The sequence below is a fragment of the Glandiceps talaboti genome, chromosome 8 (genome assembly GCF_964340395.1).
Source record: "Glandiceps talaboti chromosome 8, keGlaTala1.1, whole genome shotgun sequence".
NCBI classification, from domain to species: Eukaryota; Metazoa; Hemichordata; class Enteropneusta; family Spengelidae; genus Glandiceps; species Glandiceps talaboti.
The window spans coordinates 19,045,854-19,058,877 of record NC_135556.1 but is presented as its reverse complement, the minus strand read 5'-3'; the positions used below and the strand labels follow the sequence as shown (position 1 = coordinate 19,058,877).

Sequence of the window (13,024 nt, the reverse complement as noted above, 5' to 3'; positions counted from 1 at the left end):
CTTTCAGACAAGTGTCTCTACAACTAACACTCACTTTCAGACAAGTGTCTCTACAACTAACACTCACTTTTAGACAAGTGTCTCTACAACTAACACTCACTTTTAGACAAGTGTCTCTACAACTAACACTCACTTTCAGACAAGTGTCTCTACAACTAACACTCACTTTCAGACAAGTGTCTCTACAACTAACACTCACTTTTGGACAAGTGTCTCTACAACTAACACTCACTTTTAGACAAGTGTCTCTACAACTAACACTCACTTTTAGACAAGTGTCTCTACAACTAACACTCACTTTTAGACAAGTGTCTGCAACTAACACTCACTTTCAGACAAGTGTCTCTACAACTAACACTCACTTTCAGACAAGTGTCTCTACAACTAACACTCACTTTCAGACAAGTGTCTCTACAACTAACACTCACTTTTAGACAAGTGTCTCTACAACTAACACTCACTTTTAGACAAGTGTCTCTACAACTAACACTCACTTTCAGACAAGTGTCTCTACAACTAACACTCACTTTTAGACAAGTGTCTCTACAACTAACACTCACTTTTAGACAAGTGTCTCTACAACTAACACTCACTTTCAGACAAGTGTCTCTACAACTAACACTCACTTTTAGACAAGTGTCTCTACAACTAACACTCACTTTTAGACAAGTGTCTCTACAACTAACACTCACTTTTAGACAAGTGTCTCTACAACTAACACTCACTTTTAGACAAGTGTCTCTACAACTAACACTCACTTTCAGACAAGTGTCTCTACAACTAACACTCACTTTTAGACAAGTGTCTCTACAACTAACACTCACTTTTAGACAAGTGTCTCTACAACTAACACTCACTTTCAGACAAGTGTCTCTACAACTAACACTCACTTTTAGACAAGTGTCTCTACAACTAACACTCATTTTCAGACAAGTGTGTGCAACTAACACTCACTTTCAGACAAGTGTCTCTACAACACTCACTTTTAGACAAGTGTCTCTACAACTAACACTCACTTTTAGACAAGTGTCTCTACAACTAACATTCACTTTCAGACAAGTGTCTCTACAACTAACACTCACTTTTAGACAAGTGTCTCTACAACTAACACTCACTTTCAGACAAGTGTCTCTACAACTAACACTCACTTTCAGACAAGTGTCTCTACAACTAACACTCACTTTCAGACAAGTGTCTCTACAACTAACACTCACTTTCAGACAAGTGTCTCTACAACTAACACTCACTTTTAGACAAGTGTCTCTACAACTAACACTCACTTTTAGACAAGTGTCTGCAACTAACACTCACTTTCAGACAAGTGTCTCTACAACTAACACTCACTTTCAGACAAGTGTCTCTACAACTAACACTCACTTTTAGACAAGTGTCTCTACAACTAACACTCACTTTTAGACAAGTGTCTCTACAACTAACACTCACTTTTAGACAAGTGTCTCTACAACTAACACTCACTTTTAGACAAGTGTCTGCAACTAACACTCACTTTCAGACAAGTGTCTCTACAACTAACACTCACTTTCAGACAAGTGTCTCTACAACTAACACTCACTTTTAGACAAGTGTCTCTACAACTAACACTCACTTTTAGACAAGTGTCTGCAACTAACACTCACTTTCAGACAAGTGTCTCTACAACTAACACTCACTTTCAGACAAGTGTCTCTACAACTAACACTCACTTTTAGACAAGTGTCTCTACAACTAACACTCACTTTTAGACAAGTGTCTCTACAACTAACACTCACTTTCAGACAAGTGTCTCTACAACTAACACTCACTTTCAGACAAGTGTCTCTACAACTAACACTCACTTTTGGACAAGTGTCTCTACAACTAACACTCACTTTTAGACAAGTGTCTCTACAACTAACACTCACTTTCAGACAAGTGTCTCTACAACTAACACTCACTTTCAGACAAGTGTCTCTACAACTAACACTCACTTTTAGACAAGTGTCTCTACAACTAACACTCACTTTTAGACAAGTGTCTCTACAACTAACACTCACTTTCAGACAAGTGTCTCTACAACTAACACTCACTTTCAGACAAGTGTCTCTACAACTAACACTCACTTTCAGACAAGTGTCTCTACAACTAACACTCACTTTCAGACAAGTGTCTCTACAACTAACACTCACTTTTAGACAAGTGTCTCTACAACTAACACTCACTTTTAGACAAGTGTCTCTACAACTAACACTCACTTTCAGACAAGTGTCTCTACAACTAACACTCACTTTTAGACAAGTGTCTCTACAACTAACACTCATTTTCAGACAAGTGTGTGCAACTAACACTCACTTTCAGACAAGTGTCTCTACAACACTCACTTTTAGACAAGTGTCTCTACAACTAACACTCACTTTTAGACAAGTGTCTCTACAACTAACACTCACTTTCAGACAAGTGTCTCTACAACTAACACTCACTTTTAGACAAGTGTCTCTACAACTAACACTCACTTTCAGACAAGTGTCTCTACAACTAACACTCACTTTCAGACAAGTGTCTCTACAACTAACACTCACTTTCAGACAAGTGTCTCTACAACTAACACTCACTTTCAGACAAGTGTCTCTACAACTAACACTCACTTTTAGACAAGTGTCTCTACAACTAACACTCACTTTTAGACAAGTGTCTGCAACTAACACTCACTTTCAGACAAGTGTCTCTACAACTAACACTCACTTTCAGACAAGTGTCTCTACAACTAACACTCACTTTTAGACAAGTGTCTCTACAACTAACACTCACTTTTAGACAAGTGTCTCTACAACTAACACTCACTTTTAGACAAGTGTCTCTACAACTAACACTCACTTTTAGACAAGTGTCTGCAACTAACACTCACTTTCAGACAAGTGTCTCTACAACTAACACTCACTTTCAGACAAGTGTCTCTACAACTAACACTCACTTTTAGACAAGTGTCTCTACAACTAACACTCACTTTCAGACAAGTGTCTCTACAACTAACACTCACTTTTAGACAAGTGTCTCTACAACTAACACTCACTTTTAGACAAGTGTCTCTACAAATAACACTCACTTTCAGACAAGTGTCTCTACAACTAACACTCACTTTTAGACAAGTGTCTCTACAACTAACACTCACTTTTAGACAAGTGTCTCTACAACTAACACTCACTTTCAGACAAGTGTCTCTACAACTAACACTCACTTTTAGACAAGTGTCTACAACTAACACTCACTTTTAGACAAGTGTCTCTACAACTAACACTCACTTTCAGACAAGTGTCTCTACAACTAACACTCACTTTTAGACAAGTGTCTCTACAACTAACACTCATTTTCAGACAAGTGTGTGCAACTAACACTCACTTTCAGACAAGTGTCTCTACAACTAACACTCACTTTTAGACAAGTGTCTCTACAACTAACACTCACTTTCAGACAAGTGTCTCTACAACTAACACTCACTTTTAGACAAGTGTCTCTACAACTAACACTCACTTTCAGACAAGTGTCTCTACAACTAACACTCATTTTCAGACAAGTGTCTCTACAACTAACACTCACTTTCAGACAAGTGTCTCTACAACTAACACTCACTTTCAGACAAGTGTCTCTACAACTAACACTCATTTTCAGACAAGTGTGTGCAACTAACACTCACTTTCAGACAAGTGTGTGCAACTAACACTCACTTTCAGACAAGTGTCTGCAACTAACACTCACTTTCAGACAAGTGTGTGCAACTAACACTCACTTTCAGACAAGTGTGTGCAACTAACACTCACTTTCAGACAAGTGTCTCTACAACACTCACTTTTAGACAAGTGTCTCTACAACTAACACTCACTTTTAGACAAGTGTCTCTACAACTAACACTCACTTTCAGACAAGTGTCTCTACAACTAACACTCACTTTTAGACAAGTGTCTCTACAACTAACACTCACTTTCAGACAAGTGTCTCTACAACTAACACTCACTTTCAGACAAGTGTCTCTACAACTAACACTCACTTTCAGACAAGTGTCTCTACAACTAACACTCACTTTCAGACAAGTGTCTCTACAACTAACACTCACTTTTAGACAAGTGTCTCTACAACTAACACTCACTTTTAGACAAGTGTCTGCAACTAACACTCACTTTCAGACAAGTGTCTCTACAACTAACACTCACTTTCAGACAAGTGTCTCTACAACTAACACTCACTTTTAGACAAGTGTCTCTACAACTAACACTCACTTTTAGACAAGTGTCTCTACAACTAACACTCATTTTCAGACAAGTGTGTGCAACTAACACTCACTTTCAGACAAGTGTCTCTACAACACTCACTTTTAGACAAGTGTCTCTACAACTAACACTCACTTTTAGACAAGTGTCTCTACAACTAACACTCACTTTCAGACAAGTGTCTCTACAACTAACACTCACTTTTAGACAAGTGTCTCTACAACTAACACTCACTTTCAGACAAGTGTCTCTACAACTAACACTCACTTTTAGACAAGTGTCTCTACAACTAACACTCACTTTTAGACAAGTGTCTCTACAACTAACACTCATTTTCAGACAAGTGTGTGCAACTAACACTCACTTTCAGACAAGTGTCTCTACAACACTCACTTTTAGACAAGTGTCTCTACAACTAACACTCACTTTTAGACAAGTGTCTCTACAACTAACACTCACTTTCAGACAAGTGTCTCTACAACTAACACTCACTTTTAGACAAGTGTCTCTACAACTAACACTCACTTTCAGACAAGTGTCTCTACAACTAACACTCATTTTCAGACAAGTGTCTCTACAACTAACACTCACTTTCAGACAAGTGTCTCTACAACTAACACTCACTTTCAGACAAGTGTCTCTACAACTAACACTCACTTTCAGACAAGTGTCTCTACAACTAACACTCACTTTTAGACAAGTGTCTCTACAACTAACACTCACTTTTAGACAAGTGTCTGCAACTAACACTCACTTTCAGACAAGTGTCTCTACAACTAACACTCACTTTCAGACAAGTGTCTCTACAACTAACACTCACTTTTAGACAAGTGTCTCTACAACTAACACTCACTTTTAGACAAGTGTCTCTACAACTAACACTCACTTTTAGACAAGTGTCTCTACAACTAACACTCACTTTTAGACAAGTGTCTGCAACTAACACTCACTTTCAGACAAGTGTCTCTACAACTAACACTCACTTTCAGACAAGTGTCTCTACAACTAACACTCACTTTTAGACAAGTGTCTCTACAACTAACACTCACTTTCAGACAAGTGTCTCTACAACTAACACTCACTTTTAGACAAGTGTCTCTACAACTAACACTCACTTTTAGACAAGTGTCTCTACAAATAACACTCACTTTCAGACAAGTGTCTCTACAACTAACACTCACTTTTAGACAAGTGTCTCTACAACTAACACTCACTTTTAGACAAGTGTCTCTACAACTAACACTCACTTTCAGACAAGTGTCTCTACAACTAACACTCACTTTTAGACAAGTGTCTACAACTAACACTCACTTTTAGACAAGTGTCTCTACAACTAACACTCACTTTCAGACAAGTGTCTCTACAACTAACACTCACTTTTAGACAAGTGTCTCTACAACTAACACTCATTTTCAGACAAGTGTGTGCAACTAACACTCACTTTCAGACAAGTGTCTCTACAACTAACACTCACTTTTAGACAAGTGTCTCTACAACTAACACTCACTTTCAGACAAGTGTCTCTACAACTAACACTCACTTTTAGACAAGTGTCTCTACAACTAACACTCACTTTCAGACAAGTGTCTCTACAACTAACACTCATTTTCAGACAAGTGTCTCTACAACTAACACTCACTTTCAGACAAGTGTCTCTACAACTAACACTCACTTTCAGACAAGTGTCTCTACAACTAACACTCATTTTCAGACAAGTGTGTGCAACTAACACTCACTTTCAGACAAGTGTGTGCAACTAACACTCACTTTCAGACAAGTGTCTGCAACTAACACTCACTTTCAGACAAGTGTGTGCAACTAACACTCACTTTCAGACAAGTGTGTGCAACTAACACTCACTTTCAGACAAGTGTCTCTACAACACTCACTTTTAGACAAGTGTCTCTACAACTAACACTCACTTTTAGACAAGTGTCTCTACAACTAACACTCACTTTCAGACAAGTGTCTCTACAACTAACACTCACTTTTAGACAAGTGTCTCTACAACTAACACTCACTTTCAGACAAGTGTCTCTACAACTAACACTCACTTTCAGACAAGTGTCTCTACAACTAACACTCACTTTCAGACAAGTGTCTCTACAACTAACACTCACTTTCAGACAAGTGTCTCTACAACTAACACTCACTTTTAGACAAGTGTCTCTACAACTAACACTCACTTTTAGACAAGTGTCTGCAACTAACACTCACTTTCAGACAAGTGTCTCTACAACTAACACTCACTTTCAGACAAGTGTCTCTACAACTAACACTCACTTTTAGACAAGTGTCTCTACAACTAACACTCACTTTTAGACAAGTGTCTCTACAACTAACACTCACTTTTAGACAAGTGTCTCTACAACTAACACTCACTTTTAGACAAGTGTCTGCAACTAACACTCACTTTCAGACAAGTGTCTCTACAACTAACACTCACTTTCAGACAAGTGTCTCTACAACTAACACTCACTTTTAGACAAGTGTCTCTACAACTAACACTCACTTTTAGACAAGTGTCTGCAACTAACACTCACTTTCAGACAAGTGTCTCTACAACTAACACTCACTTTCAGACAAGTGTCTCTACAACTAACACTCACTTTTAGACAAGTGTCTCTACAACTAACACTCACTTTTAGACAAGTGTCTCTACAACTAACACTCACTTTCAGACAAGTGTCTCTACAACTAACACTCACTTTCAGACAAGTGTCTCTACAACTAACACTCACTTTTGGACAAGTGTCTCTACAACTAACACTCACTTTTAGACAAGTGTCTCTACAACTAACACTCACTTTTAGACAAGTGTCTCTACAACTAACACTCACTTTTAGACAAGTGTCTGCAACTAACACTCACTTTCAGACAAGTGTCTCTACAACTAACACTCACTTTCAGACAAGTGTCTCTACAACTAACACTCACTTTCAGACAAGTGTCTCTACAACTAACACTCACTTTTAGACAAGTGTCTCTACAACTAACACTCACTTTTAGACAAGTGTCTCTACAACTAACACTCACTTTCAGACAAGTGTCTCTACAACTAACACTCACTTTTAGACAAGTGTCTCTACAACTAACACTCACTTTTAGACAAGTGTCTCTACAACTAACACTCACTTTCAGACAAGTGTCTCTACAACTAACACTCACTTTTAGACAAGTGTCTCTACAACTAACACTCACTTTTAGACAAGTGTCTCTACAACTAACACTCACTTTCAGACAAGTGTCTCTACAACTAACACTCACTTTTAGACAAGTGTCTCTACAACTAACACTCATTTTCAGACAAGTGTGTGCAACTAACACTCACTTTCAGACAAGTGTCTCTACAACACTCACTTTTAGACAAGTGTCTCTACAACTAACACTCACTTTTAGACAAGTGTCTCTACAACTAACACTCACTTTCAGACAAGTGTCTCTACAACTAACACTCACTTTTAGACAAGTGTCTCTACAACTAACACTCACTTTCAGACAAGTGTCTCTACAACTAACACTCATTTTCAGACAAGTGTCTCTACAACTAACACTCACTTTCAGACAAGTGTCTCTACAACTAACACTCACTTTCAGACAAGTGTCTCTACAACTAACACTCACTTTCAGACAAGTGTCTCTACAACTAACACTCACTTTTAGACAAGTGTCTCTACAACTAACACTCACTTTTAGACAAGTGTCTGCAACTAACACTCACTTTCAGACAAGTGTCTCTACAACTAACACTCACTTTCAGACAAGTGTCTCTACAACTAACACTCACTTTTAGACAAGTGTCTCTACAACTAACACTCACTTTTAGACAAGTGTCTCTACAACTAACACTCACTTTTAGACAAGTGTCTCTACAACTAACACTCACTTTTAGACAAGTGTCTGCAACTAACACTCACTTTCAGACAAGTGTCTCTACAACTAACACTCACTTTCAGACAAGTGTCTCTACAACTAACACTCACTTTTAGACAAGTGTCTCTACAACTAACACTCACTTTCAGACAAGTGTCTCTACAACTAACACTCACTTTTAGACAAGTGTCTCTACAACTAACACTCACTTTTAGACAAGTGTCTCTACAACTAACACTCACTTTCAGACAAGTGTCTCTACAACTAACACTCACTTTTAGACAAGTGTCTCTACAACTAACACTCACTTTTAGACAAGTGTCTCTACAACTAACACTCACTTTCAGACAAGTGTCTCTACAACTAACACTCACTTTCAGACAAGTGTCTCTACAACTAACACTCACTTTTAGACAAGTGTCTACAACTAACACTCACTTTTAGACAAGTGTCTCTACAACTAACACTCACTTTCAGACAAGTGTCTCTACAACTAACACTCACTTTTAGACAAGTGTCTCTACAACTAACACTCATTTTCAGACAAGTGTGTGCAACTAACACTCACTTTCAGACAAGTGTCTCTACAACTAACACTCACTTTTAGACAAGTGTCTCTACAACTAACACTCACTTTCAGACAAGTGTCTCTACAACTAACACTCACTTTTAGACAAGTGTCTCTACAACTAACACTCACTTTCAGACAAGTGTCTCTACAACTAACACTCATTTTCAGACAAGTGTCTCTACAACTAACACTCACTTTCAGACAAGTGTCTCTACAACTAACACTCACTTTCAGACAAGTGTCTCTACAACTAACACTCATTTTCAGACAAGTGTGTGCAACTAACACTCACTTTCAGACAAGTGTGTGCAACTAACACTCACTTTCAGACAAGTGTCTGCAACTAACACTCACTTTCAGACAAGTGTGTGCAACTAACACTCACTTTCAGACAAGTGTCTGCAACTAACACTCACTTTCAGACAAGTGTGTGCAACTAACACTCACTTTCAGACAAGTGTCTGCAACTAACACTCACTTTCAGACAAGTGTCTCTCTACAACTAACACTCACTTTCAGACAAGTGTCTGCAACTAACACTCACTTGCAGACAAGTGTCTCTGCAACTAACCCTCATTGGTATAATTTTCACAAACTCAAATCACTATACTTACAATAGTTTCTTTCTTGATTCGTTCATTGTGTTCCAGTTTTGTCTTAGTATCTCTCATATCATCTATCTGTCTCTGCAGGGTTGCTTCCTTCTCTTCATATTGTTTCTGAAAAATAACACCACATGGCATTGTGAGTTCTAATGCACAAACCCGTTCAACAGTAATGGTGCAAGTCTTATCATGTCACATCACTCATAGCATCAATGCAAACTCTATATCACCTTAGCAACTCGTATGCTTGTGAAATCACTTAGTTTTGGTTATCTTTCTGCTGGATTTACTTTTTTCTTTCACATTTCATCAAACATATCTTTAGAAGAATATGGTTAAGTCTTACATCCAAACACTCCATACATCAAGGAAAAGTTAGAACATTTCCAATGTGCTATATTCTGGTTATCAGAAAGACAAAATATTTCATAGTTAGGCCACTAGGAGTGCTGTAAGTGACTACAAGTAATCAAAACATGCCTAACTAAAACAGCAATGCTCCTAAATGCAATGCAGTCTCAAGTTATCACTGTTTCATGCATTGCCAAATGGTCAGCAGCCATGGCGAAAATTTTAGTCAAAAAATTCACCAAATCTGGGGGGCCCTCTGGCAATGCTCATCTTCAAAATGGTCATAACTTTGGTAACTTGAATATGACGTATTCAAACATGAAACCGATGGCACATTCAAGACACTGATGACTGAAATCAGGATGAGATACTTGAGACTAACCTTAGTTTTCTTCATATCCTCTACATACTGTTCTAATCTTCTCTTCAAATTATCCATAAATCTACTCACTTGTACACTACTAAATGGCAGACTTTCAAAACCTGTAAACAAATAATAACCATGAAATTAGATAATTGACATAGAACAGTACAGGGTGACCGTTCTAATGGTGATGACTTCAATATCTGGTAGAAATACAAATATTCTTCTGTGCTCATTTCAAAGATATACTAGTATCTTCAAATAATTTTAGTTGAACATCATTGGTGGCAGAAGTAAAACTTGGATTCGTTGCGAAAATATTAAATTCTTACTTCAACATTATAGAGTGGATTTCTTTCATAATCAGTTGAAAGTCTTCTGGAAAACTCAAAGAAGTGTCAGTGATATGGTTAGTCAATTTATGTCACTAAAACAGGTTAAAGTGGTTAGTGCCAAATATGACACTCCCTACAATAACTAGTTTGATACGATGTTAAAAAGGTATTGACTTTTTGACTCTCTTGGCGGTCTTGATTGTCCAAGCTCCAAAAACAATCATTTAATGATGGTATTTCTTACAATAAACATGTTAACAATTACACAAACTGAGAGTGTATAAATCAAACCTTCAAACTCCATTTCAGCTGCAATGGATTTTATCAATGTGTCTCTTCTGTGAACATTTTGTTGATGTTGCTGTAATACAAAATAAGTATCACTAGATAAATAATTCTATGTTGAAGACACCCCACCCCCACCCCCAACCAAACTAGGTACTTTTAAACCATTTAAGGATCATGAAGTATCTCCAGAGAATACTAAGGTATATTGAAATACCAATACAATGTACTGTAACAAATGTTTCAAGTATTCAGCAAATAGATGTAAAATCATTCTTTAATACTCATATCGAGTCCAACTTTCATATTGAATTTGGTGTTTTTATGTGTGTTGTATGTTTAAAATTCTCCCCCTTAACTTTGCATAAATATACTTCAACTACTCCACACTGTATGTAGAGATGATATTAGGATATCATCATAAATTTTTTTTTTTTTTTAAAGTTAGTCATATAGTACTAGAATTTAATGTTTTCATTAGAGAAGACAGGTGTATGATATCTGAAAATTCAATCTATAAGTATCGGTACAAGTTGAGAGAATATTTATGACGCTATTACGAGGGTCTGTTATGATCATAAATGTAACTCAAATTATTATACCTTTGCCTCTTGTTCAAGTTTTCCCTGTTCCATTAACAGTTCAGTTTGTTCTTCATTACATTTTTGTACTTCTCTGTTTAGATGATCCAACTCACTGCTGGCCTGTAATATAATGTTTTATCATAATTACTAAATGTCTAAAGTACTTATAGCTAAAATGATGTAGGCTTGGTGTTTCAATCATGAGACATTACATTTTACTGCTCCTGTGACCTTGCTCTCAGGTGGGGAAAACAGCAAAGTTGATATGTGGATTTATTTGGTATTTTACTGAAACCATTTGAAAACTTGTAAATAAAATTGAGAAAGTTTCTTACCCTCTGTAATGTATCTTCTTTATCGTACATTCTATTTTGATGTTTATTGTACAATTCCCGAAGTTCTTCAACAGATCCTGTCAAAGGAGATATAATAGAGACAAATTTACATACAGTATTTGGATGATTAGAGGTAGGTTTTTACACTTACATGTACTACTCTGTACTATAGCTGTACAATATCATATCTTCCTGGTGGTCAATAAAGCTTTAAAACACAGACTCCATAAAATTTCTGGCACTTGATAAAGTTTTGAAACAGACTTCTCATAAAAAATTTCTGGTGCTTGATAAAGCTTTAAAAACCAAGATTCCTCAACAAACATTTCTGGGGTCAATAAAGCTTTGACACACAAAACTAAACAGGATATTTAAAACCCACATAACTTGTGGACTTTGTATCACATCTGATTTTCAAAAGATAAGTGAAACTTGTAAATTGAATATCAAGAGAAGTACAGAATAAGAATTCAAACATTTTGAAATAATATAACTGTCTGTGAGTGGGTAACAGAACAATGCATACCTTGAAAGAAATTCTCTATTTTATCTTCCAATTCTCGTTGGTTCTTTTCCATTTCTTTCTTACCACTCCCAAGGTTTTCTGTAGATAAATACAAGAAGATGATTCAAGTTGCTTGGCAATCCAATTATTACATAAAGTGGAAAATGAGCTCATCTATATTACTAAACACTAAAACTGTAGTAACACAGGATGAGAAGTCTGGCATTGTGAAACTTTAAACCATGCACACACTCCTGAAACAGTCCTGAATTTCAGCCATGCACAATCCTAAAGCAATCCTGAAATTCAGCTATGAACACAGTCTTGAATTTCAGACATGCGCGCAGTCCTGAATTTCAGACATGCGCGCAGTCCTGAATTTCAGTCATGCGTGCAGTCCTGAATTTCAGACATGCGTGCAGTCCTGAATTTTCAGTCTCGCAGCAGGACTGACTCTTTTTGGCTGCCACAGTCCAGCAGCATTCCTGCTGCAGGACTGTGGCAGGAATGCACACATGACTGAAAATTTTTCCCTGTGTATGATATACCAATAACACTTACAATAGAAATGAAGAAATACCTACCTATCTTTTTCTCAACCTGGAAAATGTGTTCTTCTTTTTGTCCAATTTCATCCAGCTTTTCCTACAAACAAAAACAGTCACATACTATCATTAGGAATATCTGCAGGTGTACAGAGATATCAAAGTTGCTAACAGAGAGAAATAATCAAAGCCCTTTTCACCCCTCTCCCTAGGTACCTATGTATTGGCTAGCTTACCACTTTAAATCCATGTGGCCTTTCCTTGGTCACAAGGTTTGAAGATATGGTGATTTGAATCAATTATTGACCAGATCCAGAGTTTATAGTACAAAAATAGATCTAAAAGTCAGGTCAACAATATTTACTCACATAACATACTAAAATCTATATCTCTAAATATCTATTGACAATATAATTTTGCCCATGAAATAAAT

General features: G+C 37.0%; 1 protein-coding gene across 1 annotated transcript in view; it reads right to left on the bottom strand.

Moving 5' to 3' along the window:
- Positions 1-13,024, bottom strand: part of LOC144438830 (DNA repair protein RAD50.L-like) — a 39,067-nt gene that overhangs the window by 19,188 nt on the left and 6,855 nt on the right. The window contains exons 12-18 of the mRNA XM_078128011.1: positions 12,631-12,691; positions 12,068-12,145; positions 11,542-11,618; positions 11,225-11,326; positions 10,629-10,698; positions 10,021-10,121; positions 9,297-9,401 (exon numbers count right to left, since the gene is read on the bottom strand). Coding sequence (XP_077984137.1) covers positions 9,297-9,401; positions 10,021-10,121; positions 10,629-10,698; positions 11,225-11,326; positions 11,542-11,618; positions 12,068-12,145; positions 12,631-12,691 — 594 coding nt within the window. The remainder of the gene's footprint in view (positions 1-9,296; positions 9,402-10,020; positions 10,122-10,628; positions 10,699-11,224; positions 11,327-11,541; positions 11,619-12,067; positions 12,146-12,630; positions 12,692-13,024) is intronic.